This window comes from Larimichthys crocea, chromosome XVIII, assembly GCF_000972845.2.
Source record: "Larimichthys crocea isolate SSNF chromosome XVIII, L_crocea_2.0, whole genome shotgun sequence".
Lineage (NCBI taxonomy): Eukaryota > Metazoa > Chordata > Actinopteri > Sciaenidae > Larimichthys > Larimichthys crocea.
In genome coordinates, this window is record NC_040028.1 from 11,036,191 (window position 1) to 11,061,602 (window position 25,412).

Consider the following 25,412-nt stretch of genomic DNA (forward strand, 5'->3'; position numbering starts at 1 on the left):
AGATCTAAAGGGTTTATTTTAAGACAACAAAAACACAGCAATTCTTATACTTGTACACTAATGGAAACACACTAATGAATATTGTATTTGCATTCCTGCACAGAAATGCACCTAAATATTACACACTGGACCTTTAACGTGGGTATTCACATCACTAACTTGGTTTCAGCACTCACTTTTTTGGGTGGGTGGTTTAGTAATTGGAGGGCTGTCAGTTCGATTTCCGACTCCTACAGTTCAGTTGTAGTTTGCTGAACCTCAGACTGCCCCCGATGGCTGTGGGGAAAGCTGTGTTCCAAGTGTGGGTGTTTAGCTATTAGCATAGTTACAAATGCCACTTGAATTTTAAATTTAGCTTTCTTACCTCTGCAACAAAACCCACAAGTTCCAGTTTTACTTCCATCAACCAGAATATTGGACACGTCTTCGTGGTTTTTACTATGAGCTGAACCTGAATATGTGTTAACTGAGGCCTCAGACTGTAGTATTCAAAAAAAAAAATTAAATATTCTTACTAAACAGGACACCTGGATATTCAGCTGCCAGTGAAGACAAACATTTCAAGTTAAAAGGACTTTTTTTATTCATTAAGAAATCATGTTATGAAAATAATGACAACTAACCATATATCAGACAAATGTATCTTTCCATATGTTAACAACAAAAGTTTGCTCTGGAGGATGTGACATCTCAGCAGTCACGGGAGCATAACGGTCTTCTCCTTGTGCTCGGAGTGTGCTTCGTGGCCAGTTCCCACTGTACTTTCATACTATAAAAATGTTTACAAGGCTTTTCATGTCTCTTCCCAATGTCCACACATAAAGGATACATTTCAAATAGTTTTTTTTTTTATCTGTGAGGGAGAAGTTGACATATATATCAGATTCAGTCTTTGTGTTATGCTTCCTCCTCCATCTATTAATAATTTACACAAAAACCTGTACATACTTACAGCAGGCTGTAGAGCCTGTTTCTGAAGGGATGTGCACATAGAAAAAAAAGAAGCAACATACAGGGAAGTGGATCTTTACAAAGTCAGTGAAATACAGCGGGAGGTTGTGGTGTTATGAGCATGTTAGACACTTAACTCATACAGTACATGCAACTAACATTTTTCAACTCTCATTCAATTTTATGGCACTCGAAATGAGGCTATAACATTCTGCATCAAACCCAAATCAGCTACTATTTCTTCCAGTCTTTTGCTATAAAACACACATTCGACACAACCGACAAAAGGGACAGACGTTATTAAAAATATTAATGGAGTAAGTGTGTGTTTGTAATGGCTGATAGGATCAAGTATATTCATCTTAGATCAAGACTTTGGGTGCAATAAGAGCAGGATTTACCATACCTAACCTCCATCTGCATATTCCTCCCCTATCCAACAGCTAATAAACTTCACAAAATTAAGTTAAACAGGAGCTGGGATAGGAACAGACGTCTGAAAAAACACTTAAGGCTTAATTCATATCATTTGGCACGTTGCTAACAGTAAGCAACGATTATATTCCTCGCCATCGCATCTCTTCAAATGATCGGCACTTACTGTCTGCTGTCATTCAGAGCAACATCACTCATATTGCATGTTGTTTAGATAAAACAATAACTATATTACACATTTTAGATTTAGAAAAGAACAAGATTGAGTCAAACCACATCATTTTTTTTCTAAGGTTTCTGTTACTGACACTACAAACTAAAGCACTACAGCTGGAATGAGCAAAAATAAAAATAATAATAATAATAATAATAACACTAACTGTTTCTCCTCCAATATTTCTGTGTGCTTCTTTGTTGATGCAATAATCTGAAACACAAAAATTAGGGTTCACTTCACAATGCAAGCCATAATCTGCTCCCACAGCTGTAATGATCAGAGATCAGAGAGAACATTTCGAATGAAAAGCACACGACCTGCAATGACACAGGAGGCTCTGTGAACATGAAACATGTTAGAGCTTGATTAACCAGGATTATGGTACTGGTGTTTGTCCTGTTCTATGGCACAAGGGTTTGGCAAACACAGCTAACATTCACGATTTGGAGACTGACAAAAGTAAATTATGTTAATGGCACAGTGTAGTATTATACCTTAACCACCTGCTGGACTGCTTATCGGGTGTCCTGGGTTTAAGGAGTCAGACGTTATCATACATACAAAACTCACTTCAACAAAACCAGAATGCCCTTTAAAAAAATTTGTTGAGGCAAGAAATCACAGGGAGAAACAGACATGAGGTTTGTGTCAATCTTATTTGTCTTGGAGCTTCTCCCCATTTTGCTGTGAAGTTTTGCATCCATGTTTCTATATCATATTTCCACTCCATGAGCTGAAAGAAGAGGGCAGCTTGCTTTCTTTCGACAGATGCATCAATTAAGAGCCTCCGTATTTACAGTCCTGCAGTCTCCTCTTGTGTGATAAGCCATGTGGAGGGGTATAACCCTCCTGCAGCAGGGCCCTCACATGTTGTAAGCCACATATATGGGGTCCAGCTGGTCGGCCAGGAATCCGTCTCTGAGGTGCATGCGTTGCTTCTCCCCTCTTGAGTTGATGGGGATGACGCCGGGGTCGACTACCACCACCACCCCTACGATGAGGTAGTGCTCCTCCAGGACAACGTTGGTGACCAGGGCCACCAGGTCCAGGGCCTCCTGCTCTGATCCCTCCAGCTCCACAACCACCACAAGGAGGTTGGTCCAGGTGAACACAGCACTGGTGGGAGGAGGAGGTGGAGACAAATAAAAAATGAAAAAAAGAAGTCAGCATACAGTAGTATTTTGACTATGAAATGGTAAACATCCGACTATATAAAGAATCATTCAAACTGAACAGTGATAAAGTGGTGATCTAAATTCGATGTGAATTTCTTACCATTCAGCTATGCTCTTGTGAGAACGGATAACAGAGGTCTCGATGTCAATCGGGTGATACCTCATTCCCCTCAGCTCCAGAGTCTCATCGAGAGAGCCCACCACGTAAAGGGCGTCATGGCGCTCTGAGACATGCACACACACACACAGTCACAGATTTCTCAGTTAATATCTGACAAAATGCTGATGTAGAAAACATTTTTAGACTTTTTTCTAGTTTTCTGCATCAAAGTATGAGCTCAGTTTACACCTAAGACAATTCACTGACTGTACGTTAGTGAGACCCCCCCCCGATGAGTCTCACCTCCGCTGGCATCGGTCAGCTCAGTGCGCCGGAGGAAGCCCAGGTAGCCCGTCCTTGCCCAGACAGTCTGCGTGTCGCCAAAGCTGAGCTTGGTGTTAAAGTGGTCGGCGTGCAGCGCCTCTTCGCCATAAACTGTGTAGTAGCCTGTGGCATTGTGGGGACTGCTCACCCAGATCTAATACACACACAGTAATGACAATAAATAACTGTTACACAGATGACCACACATCTGTCGATCAAAGTTACAGATCTAGTGTGTCATTATCTGACACTTGTATAAGAGAATAAATGTATTGAATCGTCTGCACTGCCAATAAAATTATGACTAAAACTGTTTTCTTTCTGCTTTGAAACCTTGACTATTTCTAAAATGTCAAATACTTCAATATTCATAACCTGTTTGGTGGTTACTGTAGTGTGCCTGATCAGAATGAGCCAGATAAATAGGATAATATTAATCACTAAGTGCTGCTACATGGCTCCATGTCTTACACACAGCAAGTTTACATGAACTGTAGTAACATGGTTACTGTAAATCTGTGTACATGTAGCAAGTCAGTAACAAAGAATCATATTATGTCTAATACTCTGTGGTGAATGTTATTTACTTCTAACAACACCTGTGTAAGTTTCAGTTTTAGTCAGTGGGTGACAACCAGGTGAAACAAGTCTGCTCTGAAAAGCTCAGGAGACGTTACCTCTCCGAGATGGGAGTCTCCCAAAGGTCCTTTAGTCTCTGTGTTGGCAATGATCACCTTCACTCCTGGAAGGATCTACGACAACAGACAAACAGCAACATGTCAAATAACCACGACAGCTTGAGAAAAGAACAACTCTTTTGTGGTGTGATATCACAGTTATATGTGGGGTTGTAGTGAATGTTTACACGATGCCGTACCTTTCCAGACTCCATCAGCGGCAAGCTGTGTGGTGACCCTCTCTCTACCAGGCGAACCCTGAAGAAGATGTAAACAAAAAGGACAAAATGAGTTCAGAGTGAATTCTCAGCATTTGTGAGGAAAAACACAAAACATCTAAAAAGGATGACATAGATAATCAAAACAAGAATACCGTGGAGAGAACATTGCTGGAGGAATATTATTAAGACAGAAATATGAGTTTGATGTGTTGGAGACAATGTGGTTCAAGTGTAAGCAAGTCATTATCACATATTCTGGGAATGGGATCGAATTTATAACCCCAAAGTGAGCAGACTTTATACAAGTCCACTGAGACTTAGTGCTACTTCCCTTTCTTTGAATTATTAATTTATATGTAATTGACTTTATGTGAGAAAGATGAAGCTAGGGGCAGATTTAAGCAGAAGTACACTTGGATATAAAAACACCTGGAAATGAAGATCTGTTGGATGTAATACTTCTTCTTATTCTCTATATATGCATATGTATGTATATAGCTAGAAATGTTGAATATTTTTATACTTCTTTTCTGAATAAAAACAATATCTAAAAAAAAATGTAACAGAATAATAACAGCACTGATTATTTCATATGTTGTTTGTATGTAATTACCTATCATGTCGTAGAGCTCTCATGTCCACATAGACAGTAGTGGGGTCCGGACCAGCTGTTCCCTGGAGAAAAAGTGGGACGTGAGTCAGTAATGTAACTCTTGCAGCCCTGACATTAATGCTGTATGTGCAGGTGGAAGCTGCTTATGATACAACTGTTGACAAAGCAGGGAAACGGGGGCAGCCAGAAGCCAACCAGCCAGGCTACGATAGTTAGGACTCAACCATGTAGCCACAGACATTGTAAGTACCCACAGAGTTAAATTCGCCTCATCTAATGCTGCCAGTTTGTTTTCACACAAGCATAAGAAGGTTGGGAAAAGCTACAGTGCCAGTTATTAGAAACCTGGAAGTAATTATGAATGAACTGTAGTCTATTTCCTTCAAATATTTATCTTCTGGGACAAAAACGCCACACAAATGTTAGAAAAATACAAACTGAGCACCATTAGTTTCGATTAAATGTCTTTCGCTCTGCCACCTGAATTCTAATTAACCCATCTGTCAAGTACTGATTCTGGATGTCAGATATTGATTTCCTCAGCTTTGGGATTTGTCATCATTACTGCTGTAAGACTAGTCACAACACATTATGTTTTCCATCACTCCTTTGCCAGTTTATAGCCAGAGCACAAGCTAGCAATGACTTGCTGTATGGTCGTATGTGAGGTCAAAGCCAAACACAGAGAGAGCAGACTGATTCAGTTTAATGAGCCGGCATGTCGAGCCAAAGCAGACGTTCAAAAACATTTTTACAACATTTGAGACTCAGTCCAGAGATTTGTCTTGACTTGTCAGATGTCCGATTAGCCTAATTAAAAGTCACTTAATGACTACTGTCAAATATTTTATTCTTTTATGAAACTGATCAACATGTTGGCTCATCCGATACAACTGAAAGGTGTGTGTAGTATTTGTTAATCAGGAGCTTAATTCCAAAATAAATCAAACAAGAGCAATTTAAATGGCAGAAAAGAAATAAAATGATACAATAACTTCTCTCAGTAAATAACTACTGGTGTGAAAGAAAAAGAACATTCATTATATAAATGACTAAATCATTTATTGTTATATCTAAAACAACTAATACAAAAACAAATTCTGGCAAATTGTTGTAAAAGAAAGTTGTAATACCGTAAAACTTAAATTAATGACCTGCGCATTTTTATATTTTAAAGATGGGACAACTATCATATTGTTTATTTAAACTAGTATTAATATTACTTGTATAAAAATTTGGCTATAAAATATCGTATGAATTGCAAATCATTCATTTAATCTTATTCTTATTTATTCTGTAGCCAGCAAAGCACAACAAAGAAAACATGCAAACAGTACATTTTGTGTGCGGTCTTTGTTGTGAGCAATGGACTTGACATGACAATAAAATACTCAACAATTAATTATTTTTTTTCTGAAAAAAACTTCGATTCTTTGATCGGAAGATTATTATGGACTAAAAGAATATAAGTAATCGAGGAATGGACACATATTTGGACTTTATGACTCGTCTCTCTTGTTTTCCATGGCAGTAAATCTAAATAAATAAAACTTAATATGGAGAATGTCCATATGAACAAAAGGTTAAACATTTATATACGTATATGTAATCTGATCAAAGCAGCTTAGAACTAGCTCAAGCGAGTAACCTGGTGCACTTCAAGAGGTGTTAAATATCCAAAGAACTTCTACAAAAACATTTTTCAACATGTTTCAACACCCAGCAAGTAACGGGGACTTGGTGTTTCATTGGGGCTCAACTTTAATTGAGGTTTTACGGTATTGGAATTGGAAAAAACTAATTCATTCATTGATTTCCCTCATGAAAAAAACAAAACATACATAAATGATTTTTCTTCCTTGTAAACATTTGTATCACATTGTGGATTTAAGATCATAGAGTTTGACAGGGCACTCTTCAAATTAGAAGTCCTTCTAAATGAACTGAATTATGGTAGAGTTCATGCTGCTAGCTCATGGTATAATGTAGTAGCACATCAGATGTAACACACATATATCATATGGCAATAGTAGGGAGCCAATCTGTACAAGACTTGGCTAAAATGAACAGTGGTAGAGTAAGTCGAAGCTTGTCAGAGGAAAAAACAAAACAAAAAAACAAAACAAGAACCAGTGAATTAAAGTTAAGCATGTTCAAAAATCATGCAAGATAAACAACAAACACACACATGAACACAGAGACACACACACGCACACAGACTCAGCAGCAGCCCAATGAGCAAACAACAACTCTTATCCTACAGTTTACCTGCTCAGCCAGTTTCCCTAACCTGTTGGGCTGACGGACAGGGCAGGACAGATAAATAAAGATATATATGTGTATATATATATATATATATTTCTAGATGTGGACACACATGCATACACACACACACACACACACACATGAACTAATTGAAGGATAGGGAGAAATAAATAACCAGAACATCAAAGAGCCACAGGAGAAAAGAAAAAATGATCAACAGTCAGACTGTGAAGTATTTAAAAACCGTACATCTCTGATATAAGAAGCTTTATACGTTTTTACAAATTTAAATTAGTTTTTACCTACATTCAGTTGAAAACTATAATAATAAATAATTCATTTTTATCCGAACTGTTGCATAAATTCATGCCCCTAAAGCATTGTACGCCACAGACCTCTCCAACTCTCCTCCTCCTCCTCTTCATCCTTCACGGGCTGCTTACCTGTAAACAGATCGCCACATTGACCCTGCAGCCGAAGGTGGTGCTGACAGCTCGTGGTGAAAGGCCCAGGTCCTTGAAGATCTTGGAGAAAGACTGAGTGAGTGCAATGCGGGGCCTCTCCTCTGCTACCACCATACATGTACGCACGCACGAGAGGTTCACGTTTCGCAGCTGCAGGTTGGAAATAAGAAAAAGCAAGGTGTAAAAACACAATGCAGTTATAGTCATCAAGTATCATTCTCTCTCAAGTTGCAAAGATGAACATGGGAGTTGCACGTAAACAAGGTTTAATGGTTATAGTTTCATATTATTAGAGCTTGCTTTAATCGAACAGATTCTACCCGTTAAACCAAAGACATGATTTGTAAAAAAATCCCGTCTCAGGTGCTTCAGACAGTAATCAGCACACTGACACACGAGTGTTTCACCCCAGGGTATCTTAACTCTGTCTTGATAATTACGGCACTGTGGCAACACTACCATAGGGAAAGAGAGTAACTTGTTTGTGGAATAAAATGCTGCAGTTTGTTGCCTCCACAGTGACAACAATCAACACCTGAAGGAGACAAACTGACCCGCAGTGCTTCTGTCTGTGAACCCAGGCCCTTGGTGCACATCTCCATGACCGAATACGAGCAAAAGGTGACGCGCACTTTGTACTGGCTGACAGCCGCGAGCCACAGCGACGCGTTGCTCTCCAGCTCCAGAGGGGGAACCAGGATCGACTGGTGGCCCGAGTACACACTGAAACCAGAAGCATACGTGCAAACAGAGAGAGGCTGAGAGGGTTAAACACAGAAAATAACACCATGTCTGTTCCAGCCACTAACGCAGACTCTTTAACTCTGATGATTCTCTTTCTGGTTTTACTGCCAGTCATTTGTTCAAAGCTGCTCGTTTACCTGCAGAGACACCAGAGAGCGAATCCTAGGCCGCAGTAGGGGTCCAGACAGATGGCAATCTGCCGGGAGGGGTAGAGCTCACACTGTAGTTTGATGGAGCGACACAAGGCACTTGTGGCAGCATGAGACATCTAGAGAAAATTATGACACACACACAGACATTATTGATGCATCAAAACTGGAGTAAAATTCAACTTATTGAGCTTTTAGTAATCTACTATTCCACCTCAACAATGTGTTAACAGAGAACAAGTAAAACAAAACACTCTTTGGATAAACTCCAGCTGGAGACAGTGAACTTAAACATACATTTTGTTTTGTATTTTGTTAGCTTCTAATGACAGTAACAATATCATTGTTTTATTCATGATTCATCTGTAAAATATTAAGACGTATAAACTTTCTGCTAACAGGAATAAAGAAAGACTGACAGCATGACAGCTACACCCGATAAACTACCCAGATGATGAGATCATGTTTTTCATTATTCAACATACTTTGACTCCTGCTAAGATGCCCGTTGTGGACACACTGAAGTCCAGGTAAGCTAACATCTCCGGGGTTGGGGGCTTGTACATCTGGGGACTCTTCTTCCTGGGGAGGTCATCTGGAGGATGAACAGAGGTAGAGGAGGTTTTTAAAGCAGGAATAGAAATCACAGACCATGTCCTCTTTTTGCTCATACTAAATATCTACTCTTTAGGGTCATGTGTATATAATTTACCTGTGTCCAGCACCATTGGCCAGCTCTTGACATCCACAGCAGCAGCAGCCTCTTTGGATTTCAGCAGCTTCATTATTGCTTGAGTGGTCAGGATACACACCGACTTACTGACCTTTCCACACACAGACACGATGGTATTACTACATATTACATTACTTTAATTGTTCGCAGCACCAGTGCAGTGCTGATTATTAAAATAATTCAGTTTATCATATTTTTTAATTAATTTTTTAATGTTCACCAGGTTTAATGACTGCAGAGAGGGATTAAACTAGAATTTAGATGCAGGTCAACAGACTCTGTATTACCTCAACAATCATCTTGACGGTGGGCAGGGTGGTCGCCAGGTTCTGGGGGTGAGGGGGTCTGACAGTGACTGGCACACAGCCAGCGTACAGGCAGCCGTAGAAGGTGGCAATCAGATCGATTCCTGCACATGAATGTTTAATAACAGTAGCATACAATAATATTAAGAACTTTACCCCTCTGGTGTTTGATCTTGTTGTAAACAGACTTGAAGACTAAGACACCGATGACATTTAAGAACAGTACTAAAGTAGCTTTAAGGCCTCTCACCTGGCGGGTAGACGAGTGCTACATGGTCTCCAGTGTTGAGGCGTCCCATTAGTGCCGCAGCCACCCGCTCTGCCCGCTTGTGCAGCTGTAGGCAGGAAGCTGTACTAGCCACAGTGCCCTGAGGTGCAAACGGGATAAACACAAGAGTTATTTTAATTATCTACACTGCTGTTTTTATTGAAAAGATATAACATTTCAAGGATAACGGGTAGTCTTCATCTTCCTGATGATTCATCGAGCAGTAGAGATTTCTCGGTAGAGGTAGCTTTTCACTTAAATATATATGTTGTTTTATATAGTAGCGTTGATTCATCAGGTATTCAACTAACTCAATTAGCCCAAAACAAACATAAGCATCTAAATGTTTGATCTATAAACAGGTTATCAAGTGGATTTCTAGGTAATTGACTATTTCAAAATATATATTGCCATGGCAAAAAAAATAAAAAGTCTATATACCATGATAAAAAGTCAGTACCTTAGCATTGAGAACAAGAAACAGAGGATGGTCTGGAGTGGCCTGAGCTCTCCATTGCAGCACATCTTGTATGTACAGGAACTATACGGGAGAGAGACACACAAGTTTAACTACAAAAAAATGAAAAAGTCGGAGACGATGAATAATTATCATACAAACAATGTGGAATGAATCACGCATGACGGCACACGGTGGGTTTTTGTAATGAATGAATGAGAGATGTGACTGAGAACAGTAATGTGTTCACACACATGAAGTGATCAGCTGAACGTGTTTCCGATTGCACTGCCTCCACTGTGGATCCTTACCCATGTCTGCAGTGTATGTGTAGAGGTGATGAGTGGATGAAATGAGGATGACTACCTTACGTGCCTGGTCATTGTCCTCTAGCTGGGCCACGTCTCTCCCACAGGCCTGTGCTATCCTCTTGCCTGCCACCAGGTTGCCCACTATCATAGAAGCAGGACCGACTTCTGTCCAGCACAACCACATTCATCAAAGTCATCATACTGTACACAGCAATAAAGTTAGAGCTGACATTCATATCAATGTAAAAATGAAGAAATTGGGTAAGGTACCTGGCTGTTTTTGTCTCGGCTTGGGCAGGTTGGTGACACACGTGTGAGGGCACATGAGGACGTTGCAGGGGTGCAAGGCGCCCTCCAGGAAACGCTGTTTGGTCTCAGATATATGGATGCCGCCAAGAGGAGCTTTCGGAAGCGTGTTGGCAGGCACAAGAGCCAGGCAGTACACCCCGACCTGGTGGATGCTGTCTATGGCCTGGAAACACACAAGGCGATACATGCAGAAACAGAGGACACGTGGAGATCAGCAAAGCTGTCAAGTAAATCAGGGGAAGCATTTTTTATGTTACAGCATATAAAAAAAATTGTTCTTCAACCCAACATTAACTTCAACCCATGAATATTTCAAGCACATAATAAGGCTTGAAATATTTGGTATTCTCAAGCACTTTTTCAATGCATTCAAGGATGCCGCTTCATGCCAGATTTCAGAATTATTCACTGTAACGAATAACTGAACAGAACTGAAACCAATGACTTCCTGGAAGGTAAAATATCAACCTAAAACCCTGGTGTGATGTGTACAAAACAGTATATATATTTTTGCACTTGCTTAAATAAATCATAGAAAACCTCAGGTGTAGTACTTTAATAAGATTTGACTAAGACAGCAAGCACCTGAAGGACGCGGCTCATCCACTGGAAGCTGTCTTCCTCAGAGGCGTCAGGTCTCTGCTCTGCCACGACAACGATCCTCTCGTCATGCAGCACGGACACGGAAAACACCGCTATCCTGGAAACACACACAACATAAAAAGAAATATCGTTACAGCTGAACTGTACTCATCACATCAGTTGCTGGTGTCCAGAAGAGAACCGACTCAGAAGACATCACATTACATAGGTTTTAGCTTATTGTTCGTTTTGATTGTTCGGTTTTCGAATTGATTTTAAGATTTTACTGTTTTACTATTTAATCACCTTTAAAGCACGCTAAGATCTGGCTCCATGCTACATAACAGACATGTTATGAGCCAGCTCGCAGCCTTTGGTCCTCAGGTCCTCAGGTGGGGCCCTTCTGGCTGTTTCAAAGTCGAGGCTTAAATCTAAAGGTGCTTTTGCCATCAGCACCCCGACTTTGGAACATTCTGTCTGAGTCGGTTCTCTGTTGCTATTTTTGAGTGTTCTGTTTGTGCTTGTCTGTCAAATCACTTTGTAAACTCTGGTGCTATAGTCTATATTTATATTATATTATATTACCTCCCCCTGTACACAAACTTCATGGGCTCCACTGCCAGTGCTGTGGCAACGACATCATCAGCATTGTGTCTCCGTCCACTGACCACCATCAGCCCATCCATCTTCCCCACAACAAACACGAGGCTATCCTGTTGGGAAACACAATGCACATGTGTTAATGCAAATCTTGACTTTTTCCTCTTTCCATCCAAAGCACAATGTGCATCTAAACAACAAGCACTGAGGGCTTGCAAATGATCATCAACCTTTTTATATCCTCAATCTTTCATGAAAAATTATTAAAACTATGATTACTCTGGCAAAGTTATGCCTCTATGTTTGTGTTACTCATTGTAGTCTCGACCTCATCTCAGGTCGGCTGTATAAAATATGAGTCTTCACTGCTTTTAAAGTGTAAAAATGTGACAGAAATAATCCCTATGTCCCTGTATGTCATATCACATATCATACGACAACTAGGAGATTTCATAAAAGTCATATGTTTTAAACACATGCTATAAGACAGACATCAAAGTGGACTAAGGTTAAAAAAAACGGCACATTAATGAGGTGGAACTTACCGGTCCCACAAAGCCCAGCAGTGAGGTCCTGGTAAAGGGTCTGTCACTGATGGGAACCCCAGATGACATTACTGGGATGGTCTGCAACAAGACAAAACACTGATGAAAAACACACATTCATGGATAAAGTACAAAACAGTGTTCACTGCCTTTACTAGACTCATTCTACATAATGGGGTGGAACTGCACTGACTAACTTTTATTTGAGTTTCAAGTGACATTATTTACAAAATGTATTTCGCGGTAAACAATTAATTAAATTCCCCCACTATCCTTGAGAAAGGTTTGTGCCACTTCATGCGTGTGTTGACATTTTTTAAAACTTTGGGCCAAGGCTTTTCTTCATTCTTTAAAATGGAACATCACCAAGCTAAAAATACTTTCCTGCTCCTAATAATTTAATATTTTGACAACAAGGTTTCATCCAGCAGCAGTAGGTCTGGATGATATATACAGTTTACTCATATAACACACTTAAAAATACAGTAGCTAAAGACTTAAACAGCAAATAAACAGCATGTGCACAGTTGTTTACTAACCTCAAAGACGTTCTTGGTCATACCCGGGAGGCCGTAGTAAGCTACACCCGTGCTACCTGAGCTCACGCAGATCTCTCCAACCTCATCTGTCTGACAGAGATAGGGTGTCCCCTCCACCCGCACCACACAAACCACAGCTGGAGACACAGACATGATGACAGGAGGGTGAGACATGACATATCATTTAAAGCAGATGTCTAAATTGGTTTTAAAGTTTCCTATTTGGATGACTTATGTCTTAATATCTAAGAAAAAGTTTAGAAAGTTCAAAACATAAAAGTCAGTTTGAGCAAAATACATTTTTAATTGGATGAATTGTTTATTACTGTCAGAAAAATGCTTTATAAGTCGGTTTTAAATGTTGTATTAAGGTATAAACAAGAGGTCTTTGAGCTCTACTGTAAACACATCAAAACAGATGCTAATGATGCCACTGAATAACATAGTTAAAACATTACTGCAAAACTGTGGGGATACACAACGGGGTCAAAATGAAAATCGTGTATCTTTATCTTCAGTATTTTACTCATTAACAGCAGTAAAAAGTAGTGCAGTGTGCTGTACCTCCAGGCATGACCTGTCCCACATCCTGCACTGTAAGGACAGACAGTTTCTCTTCCGTGTCCACACGGATCACACTGTGGCTCAGCCCCCCCATAGACAGCACCGCCTTCCCTGGAGGAGGAACACCCATTTCTGGAGGTCTGCGGGACAAAGACGTTGTTACATTTTTTATTTTTGTTATTACAGTTACACTTATATTATTATATATACTATATATTTATTACTAAACACAATGAAACACATGGAAAGACAGTTTTCAGAGACCAGCACTGTCACTTACTCCTTATACACCTTTATGGCCGACAAAACAGGCAGCAGATCAAAGTAGCATCATAGGCTTGTTCCGTCTTAATTCATTAATTACACCTTTTTTTTTTTTAAATAGCAGACTGAGCCATCCGCACCCTCGGTGTATTGTCTTTATTACAGCAGGATTGACACCGTCAAAAGGACACAGATATGGTTTTGGTGGAACAGAATGAACATGTGACTCTAGGAGACTCTGGATCCATTACAACATTTCTAAGCTTTCACATATTCGTCTCATTTTAAGAAATAGAGCCAGTTTGCCTATTTGAAGCATGTGTTTTTAGTCTGTCTGTCAGCCTAATCCTTCTCCCTTACTGATCAGCAGAAAGCTGTAAAATCCTACAGTTCCTCTCTGTGTTAAAGAAGCAAAAATCTCCATCCTCTCCCTGTAGAAATCAGAGTAGTGCAATTTGGCAGTGGGTTGCTTTTGTTCTTATAAGCTGCAGTAACGGCAGCTCACCTGCGGATGGCGACAGTCATGGCTTCTGAAGAACTGGCACATGGACAGATCACCTCAGGTCGCAGCCCACGTGCTTGAAACACGTTTAGGAAGGCGTCACAGGAGGATATCGACCCTGTGGTAACACAGACACACACACATACAAACATGTATACACACATACAGAGTCAGTCAAAAAGAAAAACAACCACAACACAAATACAGCAAATCAATGATAATCGCCTGTGGCTTCAGGGTGTTTATAAGGTTATTTTCTTTAATTAGAATCTCCAGGTGGACTCACATGGGTTAGCTCCATCAGCTACGATCAACATGCGCAGGGAGCTCAGGCTGATGTCTCTCTGGTCTCTCTGGGCCAGCAGAGACCAGTGCATGTCCCTCGACTTCACCACCGCAACTCGTGCTGCGCAGGGGACAAGACAAGGAGACAGGCTCGCAATACAATCACCCAATCAACACCTCTGTCATCCAGCTGGATAGCCAATCACAGATCGCAAAATCAGACAGCAAATAGCAACGTGGTCTGACTCAGTTGCCAACAGGTGACTCAGCTAAGCTTGGACCAGAGAGGAGGAGGACGGATTTTATTCAGTGCAGCAGGCCTCCTGTCCTCGACCTCCACCGGGCTAATACAACTGAACGAGAAATCAATGAGTCCAACAAACTATTGCTTTAATCCATCCAGTCCTGTCAAATCTGCAGTGAGAATCAAAACTGTAACGAGCAACAGACTCTCTCTGGAAGCCAAAGCTGGTCTTACGCAGGCTTATAGACACTAACAACAATAACAAAATGATATAGTAAACAATCATTTCACCATTAAGCAAGATATAAAAGCATTTTCTCGAGGTACTTTTAATGTGAAAAACCTATACTGCTCTGTATGAATGCTACTTTATAAGTATAATACTACACAAGTAAGAAAGTAGAGTGGTTTGACTCTCACCTTTGTATGTGTGAACTTTCTGTATCCAGGAGAGAGGGTTGACTTTCATCAGGGAGTAAGGAATGCTGATCACGTGCATCCGATTCATGACACTCTGCCAGGGGAGCAGACACGAAGCATCACATCAGCATCAAAATATGTTACAAGTGTGTTATAACTACGTGATGTCACTGTACATAAGCTGCGAGTCATGACAAGACTTTATCACTTACTGTTAAGAGTGTAAATAAAATCATGTTTGTGCTACCGCTGTGTGATTTTAGAAATGTTTACATGCAACAACAGGTTATAAATTAGTGTAAATCTCACTGCATGTTTTAAAGTAGTTAATCAAAACTGGGCATATGCTGGAAGAAACTGAATATTCAGCTATAAGATGAGACGTTTCTGCCCATCAGGACTTCATTAGTTTGAATATATTTCCGTACTAATCAAGCCCTCATTGGCAAAAAGTCAGATAAATCAGATTTTTTATTTAAACTGAGCGTGCATCTTTTCTATATCTGATTATATAACCGTCCTGGTAGCTTAGGTTCAAGATCACTCACAGTAAGAACACCATGCCATAATCCCGCTTCTCTCTTGAAGTCCAGGACGTTGGTTATGGTCTCAGCTGGAAAAAAAAAAAAAAAAAAAAAAGGAGGATTGGTGATGGTTAGAAGGCAAAAAGTGTTTTAGACATTTCTTTTCTTGACTTGAAAAAATCATCCCATTGCTTTTACACAAAACAAGCCTCAGAGACAGGCCTGGAGAATCACCAGGGGCTGCTGGTGCAGTTATTTAGAGCAAAACTGGGACACCGGAGGAGAGGAGGTGCCTCACGTTCTCTTTCTTTTTAAGCAGACCTGACCCAGGTCCGACAGAAAGAAACACAACGAGCTGAGCAGCTGCATTCATCAAACCAGACTGTAATTATACTGTGATAAGATCTGTGAGCAACATGAAGCTGGAAGTCTGTATGTTGTACATTATAAAGTAGGTTAATTCGATGAATGTGCTCTCTGTTGGCTCCAGTAGCAATGTATGCATTTCTTTTGCATATCCCTACATTTTTATCATTACTAATTCTGGTTTAGTGGTCTGTTCTCTGCACAGGCCAACGCAACTGGATGCTTTTCTGTCATAAAAATAAAGAAATGGTGGGAAATATATAAATAAGGTACAGGTACTATAGAAGTAAATGCAAAGTGTCATCCTCACCTTCAGTGTAGCCACAGGCCTGTGTGAGGGCATGACAGTGAGCCAGCATGGCTGAGTGTGACACCGTTATCCCCATAGTGCTTCCTTCTTTGCTGGTTTTATACTGGGTGAAGGAAACAGAAAAAAACATTTGAACAGTTTTATTCTGAAAAATGAGACATAGATTATGTGAACAAAATATATATATATATATTAAAAACACAGAAAATAAATGAAAATATAATAAAGCTGTCTTTGTTTTATTGGAAACATCAATAAAAACCACACTTACCTCTATGTAGGCTATGTCATTACTGGCTTCCCGTATCGGAGGATGCCAGTCTTTCGGAGGCTTCACAACATGTTTTCCATCTGTCACAAACCACAGCAACCGCGGCCAGCCTGCGGAGACAGAGCGGTGGAGTCAGTTCAAACCGAATGAAACAATACAGACAGGCAGTCAAAATGAAAATAGACTGTACCTTTAAAAGTGGCTACCTCCCCCGTTTGTGCTTTAGGCAAGCCTTTCTGACAAGCGTCGGTGGTCAGTGCCAATGTGACGCCACAGCTGCCCAGCAGAAAGCCAATCTGTTGACTGCCTGCATCCTGGGAGAGCAAAGAGGATGAAAACCTGAGGTTCAACCTGTCAAAAACTTTGGCAAACAGTGTCTGCCACACAACAATCAACTATTAAGACAAATAAAATTCAGAACATGAAAGCTCTAAGAAAGATGCTCTGAGGGAATGTGACAATTGCAACATAGAGAGAAAGAAGGACGATGAAACCTCAGAGCGTCGAACATCAAAGCAGCAGCAGGTAAGAAAGTAGAGTGATGGCCAATCACTATTAAAAACTCTACCGCTGAGCATCAAAGCCCAATCGCAGCAATAATAAAGCCCAAGATCTGACACACGCTCACTCATATTTGATTGGCTGCACAAATTAGCTTACAGCTAGACTCGTGCTGCGCAAACCATACTGTGAAGAAAAACAAAAAGGAAAAAAAAAAGAAAAAACAGGTGAGAAGAAAAAGACAGAGGAGGAAAAACAGGATAGAAAATGAAAGGAGAAAACAAAAAACGTGAATTGGCAGCATGAGTGACTCCGGAGAACAGTTGGCCTGTGATGTAATATTTTGACTGAAATTACACATCACTCAAATCTCATTAATTACAGCACAGCATCTGCAAACAGCATGCTTATAAAAGACAATCAAGGCATTAATATTCAGCCTGTGTAACTAATATGGATGTATCTGGTTCAGTCGGAGCTGATCGATGTGCAGCAAACCGCAATGCATTACAAGACTCTTTAATTAGAACATTTAAAAGATAATGTGACTGCTACAGTTGTAATCATGCAACACATTACCGAGAAGTTAGAGGTTCTTCAGTACAAACTAAAAACATCTGTGTTGAAACAACAACTATACACATTTTATCCCTCCTTCAACCCCAGCAGGGGTCACTACTACTCTTCAGGGCTTCTGTATATATGTTAGAAATCACCATACATGTATTTGCATTTGCGTTTACCTTTCTGGTGAGTGGCACTTCAATAGGCACAGGTACCAACTCTGCTAGGAGGCAGCCGTAGAAGGCCACCATGAACATCACTGGGTCGTTGTTGGGGAAAACAAGTGCAACCTGCAGGCGTATCAGAGACATGACATGTTAAGGTATGACATGCTTCATGGTTCTTGTTTGAAGTAAAAGGTCTGATGTGCAGCAAGTACCGCGATCACAGTCTGAAACCACAACATTTGCTTCCCTTCACAAGTAATGAGGGAGTGATATTGTTTCTGTCATAGAAACATGAAACATGAGTGCTGTAATATAGCCTTCTGAAAGGGAACAACCAGAAACATCAAGATTTGAAGTAGGCTGGCTTCATAATAACAGATTTTCTTAGCTTCAGTGCAAGGACCAGCCATCAACTTTTCTTCTTTCTCCTCTTTCCCAACTTCATTTTCAAAACTACTTTATTTTTCAGAGAAATGCAGTCTTGGTACTTCACTATGGTTCCAGACTTTGCATATTTAACTGTTGATCGTTGCTTATATTGGTATGTCTGGAAATTGTTATTGCTGAATAGCATTTTAGGAGCCTTAGTAAAATGCAAAAATGAATGTAACATACAAACAACCACCATTAAACACAGTTTCATATCATGACTTACTCTGTCTCCAGGCACGAGCAAAGGCTCATTCCTGGTGCTCAGCTTGTTAAGAAGAGTGTAGGCCAGTTTCTGACTGCGGGTCCATAATTTACCTGCAGAGGTGAGCAGTGTCAAGTATTTCATTTCATTTAACAACACCAGATACATAAATCAATGTGAAAACAAGGTATTATATATATGAAAGAATCTCTTTCGATATCACATGTTTTGAACGATAAGATCTTCCTTATTCACAAAGTTATTAAAAAAGCTGATTTATAATCAAAGCAACACCATCCACGATTGATTAACTGTGTAGTCTACTGACATTCACACATCTCTGCTGCAGTGACAGAGAGGGAGAGGCATTATCTAGTATTATGTTGAAGAGGCGCGGAGCAGGTAAAGTGTCAGTGAACACACGTGGTTGGTGTCCATGCCAAATGGTACCACAATTGTTTCGCTAGGCTACGTCATTAACAACACGCCTCTCCCACACTTGGCTCACCTGCTGCTGTGGAAACAGAAATGCAGGTAAGACAGAGACAGAGAGGTGGGACGAGCAGGTGTGTGTGTAGTAAGAGACAAAGGTGTAGGTGTGTGTGTGGAACAGAGAAGGAAAAGAGAGGTGAGCGGGTTAAAGAAGTTTGTGAGTAAACACCAAAATAAGGTGGTATAATTAAAAGACATAAGAAATGACCTGAAAAAAATATGGTAATGTATTCAAATTAAATATACAACTCAGCACAGTTACACAGTCACTCTGTGGGAAACACTGCGACTGGTGCTCAATACTTGTTCAGTGACTATTTTATGTGCCTAGGACTTTTTTTGCCGTGGTTTCAAAAAGTGGTATTGAGCATCATTTATAATATTTAATATATTGTATTAAAGTTTAAAATTCTGCTATTGTGACACATCTTGTCTATTATTTGTACAAAACATGCAAAGAATGGCTGACAAGAGGCGATATTGTTTTGCATCCACACTATGGATCATCCACAGGTTGGTACCTACCATAGGTGAGTGTGTACACGGGCTTGCCAGCATTGTCGAGTGCCGTCAGACAGGAGCTCTTGGGCTGAGTGGTGCCCCACCGTTGTAAGGCTGCTGGCAAGGAGGGAGGCCACTTGTTGACCACCCCGTGATGCTCTCCCTCCAGGGGACTCATCTGCTGGCCTTCTGGCTTTGGCTGGTTGGGATCTGGCTCCTGGACTAAATACGTTGGGAAAGAGGATGGTGCATCACTGTGTGTGTAGTTCAATGGATATTTTGAGCAACAAACTAGCTCCTGGTGGGCTGGTAAGCAGAGTGATATAAGGCGTGTGAGGATGGAAAGACAATGAGATGGATGAAGCTGGAGGATTAAAGGTGAGCTGTCCTTATCAGTCTTAGCTGCCTCAGATAGCAGTCTCTGAGAAAGCTTATTGAAAGGCACAGGTTTCTCTTTTCATCTTTCCACCTTCCCTTCCTTCAAGCACCCTTCTCACTCTTTGATTTGGACTTCCATCTCCACATCGCTGTTCTCCCCATACACCCCCCTGAACTCTCTGATAAGTGGAATTCAGTGCTGTTTAACTGAGCTGGCAAGATGTCCCTGCCAAATAAAACACCTCTATCAGGAACAGATAGTGTCTAGCCTGCTGCCATTTCAGCTTTGTGTGTTTTTTCCGCAGACCAATCAGGTTTTGCCATGACACATATTCTGTGCCTGAGTCAGGGCGGGCTTTACAATTACTTGCTGATGTATTACTATTCCTGCCACTTATTCATTTTCACAATGTTTATTCAGCCTGGCATAGTACCACCCAAAACCCACAAGGGGCTGGTTGGAATGGAGGAAATGGTTAGACACGGCCGGTCCACTATGTGTGTTTCTATACACAGAATTCCCTAACCTCTCCCTTAGCACACCTGGTGGTCTCAGGTCCTCCCAGAGACAAAATAACAACCACTGATCTAAAAGTGTTACCATGACTGTGTATTTGTGAGGCGTGGTGAGGTCAGTGTGACACTTTTAGCTCAGCTGCAGAAAGAATTTGATAAATTACCAAATAACCATAGCTGGAAAACTCCTGCTGGAAAGCTACTGCTCACAGATGAAGTCTCTGATCAGTATGCTGGTCACGCCACAGAGAGAAGGATGCTTTTTGGCATGATTTATTGATTTAATAGAAGCGATGTAATTACTTTCAGGGCAGCTTACCATCCAAAAGCTCCTCAAAGTCGTCGACAAAGAACTCTCGCAACGGCGGTCGCTTTGGTCTCTTCAGAGTGTTGAGCAGCTGCTGGATTTTGGAGGAGACGCGACTGTTGACTGGAACACCTACACAATGAGAGTGGAGGGGATGAAAAGAAAAGGGCAGGGGGGGGGGGGGGGGAGGGGAAAAAAAAAAAGGGGGGGGGGGGGGGGGGTGAAGAGAAATACAGACATGGGAAAAAAATAATAATATCAGGGCAGAAATAGATGTAATTGAGAAGGTGGGGGGATACAGAAGATTTATGAAATAAGGAAAAGGGAATGGATGACAGATAAGAAAGAAAAAGAGAAAAAGGTCAGTGGGGTGCTCTAATGAGACAACCACAGAGGACAACCAGCTGTCACTCACATTGTAGCAGGACAACAAAACAGTGGACCACGAGGTCCTCTACAGTCACCTGGAGGTCTAAGGTCGCCGCCTTTCAGTCACTCTAGAGTCACTGACAAACCTCACAGGCTAAATAAACCAGGAAATGGGGAACCTCTTCGCCTGCTGCCTAGCAACAAAGCAATAAGTGATTCATGAGATCTCTCAAAAGGTGTCTGCTTCACATACGCTCTGCAGAATTCACAATTGTGGGAAGCCAAAATCAACTCTACCCCAGTCAAGTCAAAATATATGACAGCCATTTGACAATTATGTTAGAACTGCCGAACCAAAGCATAAATACAATAATCGTACATTTGTAAAGACAGAAGAACATGAATGAAGGAGCACGACAGGAGACGAAAAGGGAAAAAACAACAGACTAAGAATGACAGAAAAGTCTAAGTGTCCAGTTAGATTTTCCTTACATTTTGGATGGTGCAGACTATAATCATCATTGGACATCATTTCCTCCATATGAATTCATACTTAGTTTGGGAAGGGTGGTCTATGTCAGACATTCCAGACAGCCACAGGAGACGAAGGCCACAGCTGCACACAGCTTGCATGATCTATCTTACTATAATAAGCCCAGATCAGACACACTCTGCCTCCTTGTGTAGGGACAGATGTACTGGGAGTAGGCGTGTGGGGGTCAGCGCTGCACCTGATGGGCCAATTAGAAAGCCCCCAGACACACAGGACAACATCTGAGGGGACTGAAACCCACCCACTCAAGGGCATTTATATCTCATTAATATCACAGCCGGCCAGGACCTGCTTGTGATCAAGACTGTAATTAATGTATTCATTTCAAAGGTTATCCATCCACAGTATTAAATTACTGTAGGAAACATTGGGTCTCGTCTATTCGGTCTATATACAGTACACAGAATTGCTGACCATAATAGAACAAGCCTGTCATTAATGTGTACAAATCCCTGGAAAGACTAAAAACAATGTGTCAGTCCGTCTCTTAATATTTTTTGTCTTCGTTACACTGTGTGGCTTTCAGTCTTAAATATATTTGTTTCTACTGGAGACATTCAAAATGAGTTATTTCCTATATCAAATGTTACTCAAAGGAAACGCTGCATTTGTTTGGGACTATTTGCAGCCGTGGATTAAAACACATTTGGTACCCTAGAGAGCATTTACAGCACCAGGCTGACCAGATGAGTGCCTGAGTTGTGTTTTTAATAGTTTTCGGTAAACACTGGAGGATTGAGGATTAAGATATATCAGCTATACATCACACACAATACCTGTTAGTGGGATTAATGCATTGTTTGTTTTGGTTTATTGACAATAATGCACCATGCTCCATACAGAACACATACACCAACACACTGAGCGTTAGTATCTGAGCACAGATGGAACTGAGGTTATTGTGTGGCATGTTTTCTACACCAAACTATGTGTTGTTGTGAAAATGGCAACAGTGCTAGATGTCTGCTGTCAAAGAACTAACTGTGTGGCTGCAGGCTAGCAGGCTTGTGTTACAGAGTGTAGTGAGGAACATGACATGTCTTGGTGTCTCGGTGTGAACACAGAAACCAGTATGTCAACATGCAAATTATTCACAACCCCCATCAATGAATAGTTACACCTGTCACGGAAATGGCCTTTTCACACAGTCTGCTTCAGCGCGATCAGTTTGAAGAGCATTTAGCTTAGACATAGCTTGAAGATGCTATAAATGCTAAAGCTGTATGCAACACACTCAATTAAACAAACACACACACACAAAAATCTAATGACTGGATTCACTGCAGCTTTGCATCTATTTTTGGAAGAAACGCACGGTTTGGACAAGTGCTAGACCTGACAGTGGAGGCGAAGGCAGAAACACAAACACACACACAAACACAAATGCACACGCAGCAGAGTGCACATACAGCCGAGTGCCATGGAGTTGGAGGAATAGTTATAAATACCATCCATTAAACTGAGGGATCCTTCACCTCTCCACTCACAGCCTGGAGGAGAGACATATCAGGATGTCAGTGAAACAGTCCTGTGAACTTGTGTGTGAGTCAATGTGTGAAATGTGTCATAGAGAAAATCTACCAGCAGCCAGACGTAGGTGAGAGTAGGCTTAAGAACAGACAGACTGTTGTTGTATCGTACCATAACAACAAAGATAGCATTTTCATCTGTTTTCATTTTTTTGTCATTTTATGTTAACAGCTCATGTGGGAAAACCTACACACGAGGTGTGAGTTTGAAACATCTTGAACACCGAGCAGCCAAACGGAAACAGATAAAAATGACACTCCATATTTTAAAAGTCCACAGATTAAAAAAGAAAAACAAATCCGTTCTCTTCTACGTGTCAAGCCGAGCTGAGCTGGTTTAGCATTTATTAGCAGTGTAAAAACCAGACAAGGCGCACATTCTTAATGACAGACGATGGATTGGAGGAAGGTAATAGCTGTGTCGAAGCAGTGCTCCGTTTTTTCCTGGCTGCTAGCGTATTAAAATATTGGAAAATAATTCACGGCAGCATTTCAGCTCTGATGGATGAATGACGATGGAAGGGTGACAAGAACATATACGGACTGGTCGACCGGATTGTCAATGCATAGACTGTAAAAACCTCCTAAATAGACCTCCAAAAACGGATCTGGGAGGTTCAGTGTTACCATAGCAACGCAAGAGGGTCAATCGGCAGCTTGTGCCAGTCTGAGAGGCAGACTGACTAAGGAGAGGACAGAGGGACAGACAGCAGGGGAGAAAGGGGAATGGAGGTGATTGTATTTCTGTGTTGTGTGCGTTTTTGTGCGTGTGTGTGTGTGCAAGCAGGAAACTCACCATCTGCAGTCTCCATGACGCTGGTGTGGTGGTTGTAGCCCCGGGAAACGCCTCGCACCGAGGCCACCTGGGGCCGCTCCGTGTGAAGCGAGGAGCGCTCCGACAGCCCCGTCACATCGGGGGGCGCTGAGTGGTTATCTGTGGTGAGTGGGGTGTCGGGGGTTAAAAGGTCAAACGCCAGGCCTACTTTGGGCTATCGTTGCTAAATGAAAATCTACCTGCAAACAAATTTAATTGAGAGGCTGAAAGCCTTTTTGTCATCTGCAAGTGAAAGTCTTCAAGTGCATAAAAGCAACAAGGATTTAATGTTTGTACCCATCTGCTATGATAATGAATGAATGTTTTTGTTCAGCAGATACATTAAGTTCAGCAAGTAATGCATCTACAGAGAACAAGATGCGTAGTATGATGTAGTATGTGTCACTGTTTCTGAAGTGGATGACTGACAAAATCAGAGTTCGAGGGGCCACGGAACAGGATGATATTGGAGATTTATTTACAGCTCTGCACCAGTCGCAGCTGCTACTTTATAACAGCAACCTTGAGAAGAGACAAGCTGGACAGAAATCAGACAGCGCCATCCTAATAGGACATCGCTATGCCAGCAACACATACAGACACACGCACACACAACACACACACACATACGCGAAGAAGACGCCATATCACTTTGCCACTGTGGAGAGACGGAGACGGATGGAGATAAATCCCCTGAATCTCATTAACTAGCTTGTGACACTCGCATGGTTAAGAGGAACGAGGAGCTTTGACGGGGAAGTGGCTGTGAACCCTTTCACATGACTGAATGACAGTGAGATGGCAGACGGAGACGACTAATTAGAGAGACATGAATTAAAACACTGTGTCTGGTTCCCTTTTGTCTTGCCTCATCAAGTGCTTTTGTGTACCTGGAGGGAGATGTGGCCTTGACTGTAGCAGATGTATAAGACACTGCTGTCTGTCTGCGACTGAGCTGCAGTCTGAGCAACATAATACAGTTCAGACATCAGCTTTGATGAGACAGAAATTCGGATTGGCTGGTGATAATAGAACGCGCTGAAGTTCTTATGATATCAGCAAAGGTAAGACAATGGAAAAAGTTTTAAAAACCTGTCTGCAGACATGATTCACGGGGGAATTCAAAACCATACAGCTAAGCAGATGGTTCTGTAAGCTTCTTAAAGGACTGCAGATTTTAGTCATTTTACCCCCAATAAAACCTAACTGAGGATTCTCCTACCTGCACACTTGAACAGCACTTAAAGCATCTAATACTGCTTCCTAACTTGGCATAAAACGTCCTTCTAGTTCTATAATACCGTCCTAATTCAGCCACAATGACGATGAATGGGAATAATTCATGTTGAGCAA

General features: G+C 41.2%; 1 protein-coding gene across 6 annotated transcripts in view; it reads right to left on the minus strand.

Moving 5' to 3' along the window:
• Positions 1–558: 558 nt before the first annotated feature.
• dip2a (disco-interacting protein 2 homolog A) overlaps positions 559–25,412 on the minus strand; it is a 76,555-nt gene continuing 51,701 nt past the window's right edge. Inside the window, exons 6-40 of one of the 6 annotated variants that reach the window (XM_019267039.2) lie at positions 24,042–24,179; positions 23,165–23,206; positions 20,807–20,926; positions 19,618–19,815; positions 18,622–18,713; positions 17,979–18,089; positions 16,925–17,048; positions 16,735–16,844; positions 16,464–16,566; positions 15,812–15,876; positions 15,264–15,357; positions 14,601–14,720; positions 14,318–14,432; positions 13,549–13,688; positions 12,985–13,121; positions 12,446–12,526; positions 11,886–12,013; positions 11,304–11,418; positions 10,680–10,881; positions 10,474–10,574; positions 10,102–10,182; positions 9,624–9,741; positions 9,356–9,477; positions 9,048–9,159; positions 8,821–8,930; positions 8,324–8,454; positions 7,997–8,165; positions 7,422–7,592; positions 6,982–7,011; positions 4,714–4,775; positions 4,080–4,137; positions 3,880–3,954; positions 3,182–3,356; positions 2,879–3,002; positions 559–2,719 (exon numbers count right to left, since the gene is read on the minus strand). In XM_019267039.2, coding sequence (XP_019122584.1) covers positions 2,467–2,719; positions 2,879–3,002; positions 3,182–3,356; positions 3,880–3,954; positions 4,080–4,137; positions 4,714–4,775; positions 6,982–7,011; positions 7,422–7,592; positions 7,997–8,165; positions 8,324–8,454; positions 8,821–8,930; positions 9,048–9,159; positions 9,356–9,477; positions 9,624–9,741; positions 10,102–10,182; positions 10,474–10,574; positions 10,680–10,881; positions 11,304–11,418; positions 11,886–12,013; positions 12,446–12,526; positions 12,985–13,121; positions 13,549–13,688; positions 14,318–14,432; positions 14,601–14,720; positions 15,264–15,357; positions 15,812–15,876; positions 16,464–16,566; positions 16,735–16,844; positions 16,925–17,048; positions 17,979–18,089; positions 18,622–18,713; positions 19,618–19,815; positions 20,807–20,926; positions 23,165–23,206; positions 24,042–24,179 — 4,127 coding nt within the window. In that variant the 3' untranslated portion in view covers positions 559–2,466. Of the gene's footprint in view, positions 2,720–2,878; positions 3,003–3,181; positions 3,357–3,879; positions 3,955–4,079; positions 4,138–4,713; positions 4,776–6,981; positions 7,012–7,421; positions 7,593–7,996; positions 8,166–8,323; positions 8,455–8,820; positions 8,931–9,047; positions 9,160–9,355; positions 9,478–9,623; positions 9,742–10,101; positions 10,183–10,464; positions 10,575–10,679; positions 10,882–11,303; positions 11,419–11,881; positions 12,014–12,445; positions 12,527–12,984; positions 13,122–13,548; positions 13,689–14,317; positions 14,433–14,600; positions 14,721–15,263; positions 15,358–15,811; positions 15,877–16,463; positions 16,567–16,734; positions 16,845–16,924; positions 17,049–17,978; positions 18,090–18,621; positions 18,714–19,617; positions 19,816–20,806; positions 20,927–23,164; positions 23,207–24,041; positions 24,180–25,412 lie in introns of those variants that run through there. The other 5 variants (XM_019267038.2, XM_019267040.2, XM_010743142.3 and 2 more) reach the window with 5 other exon arrangements.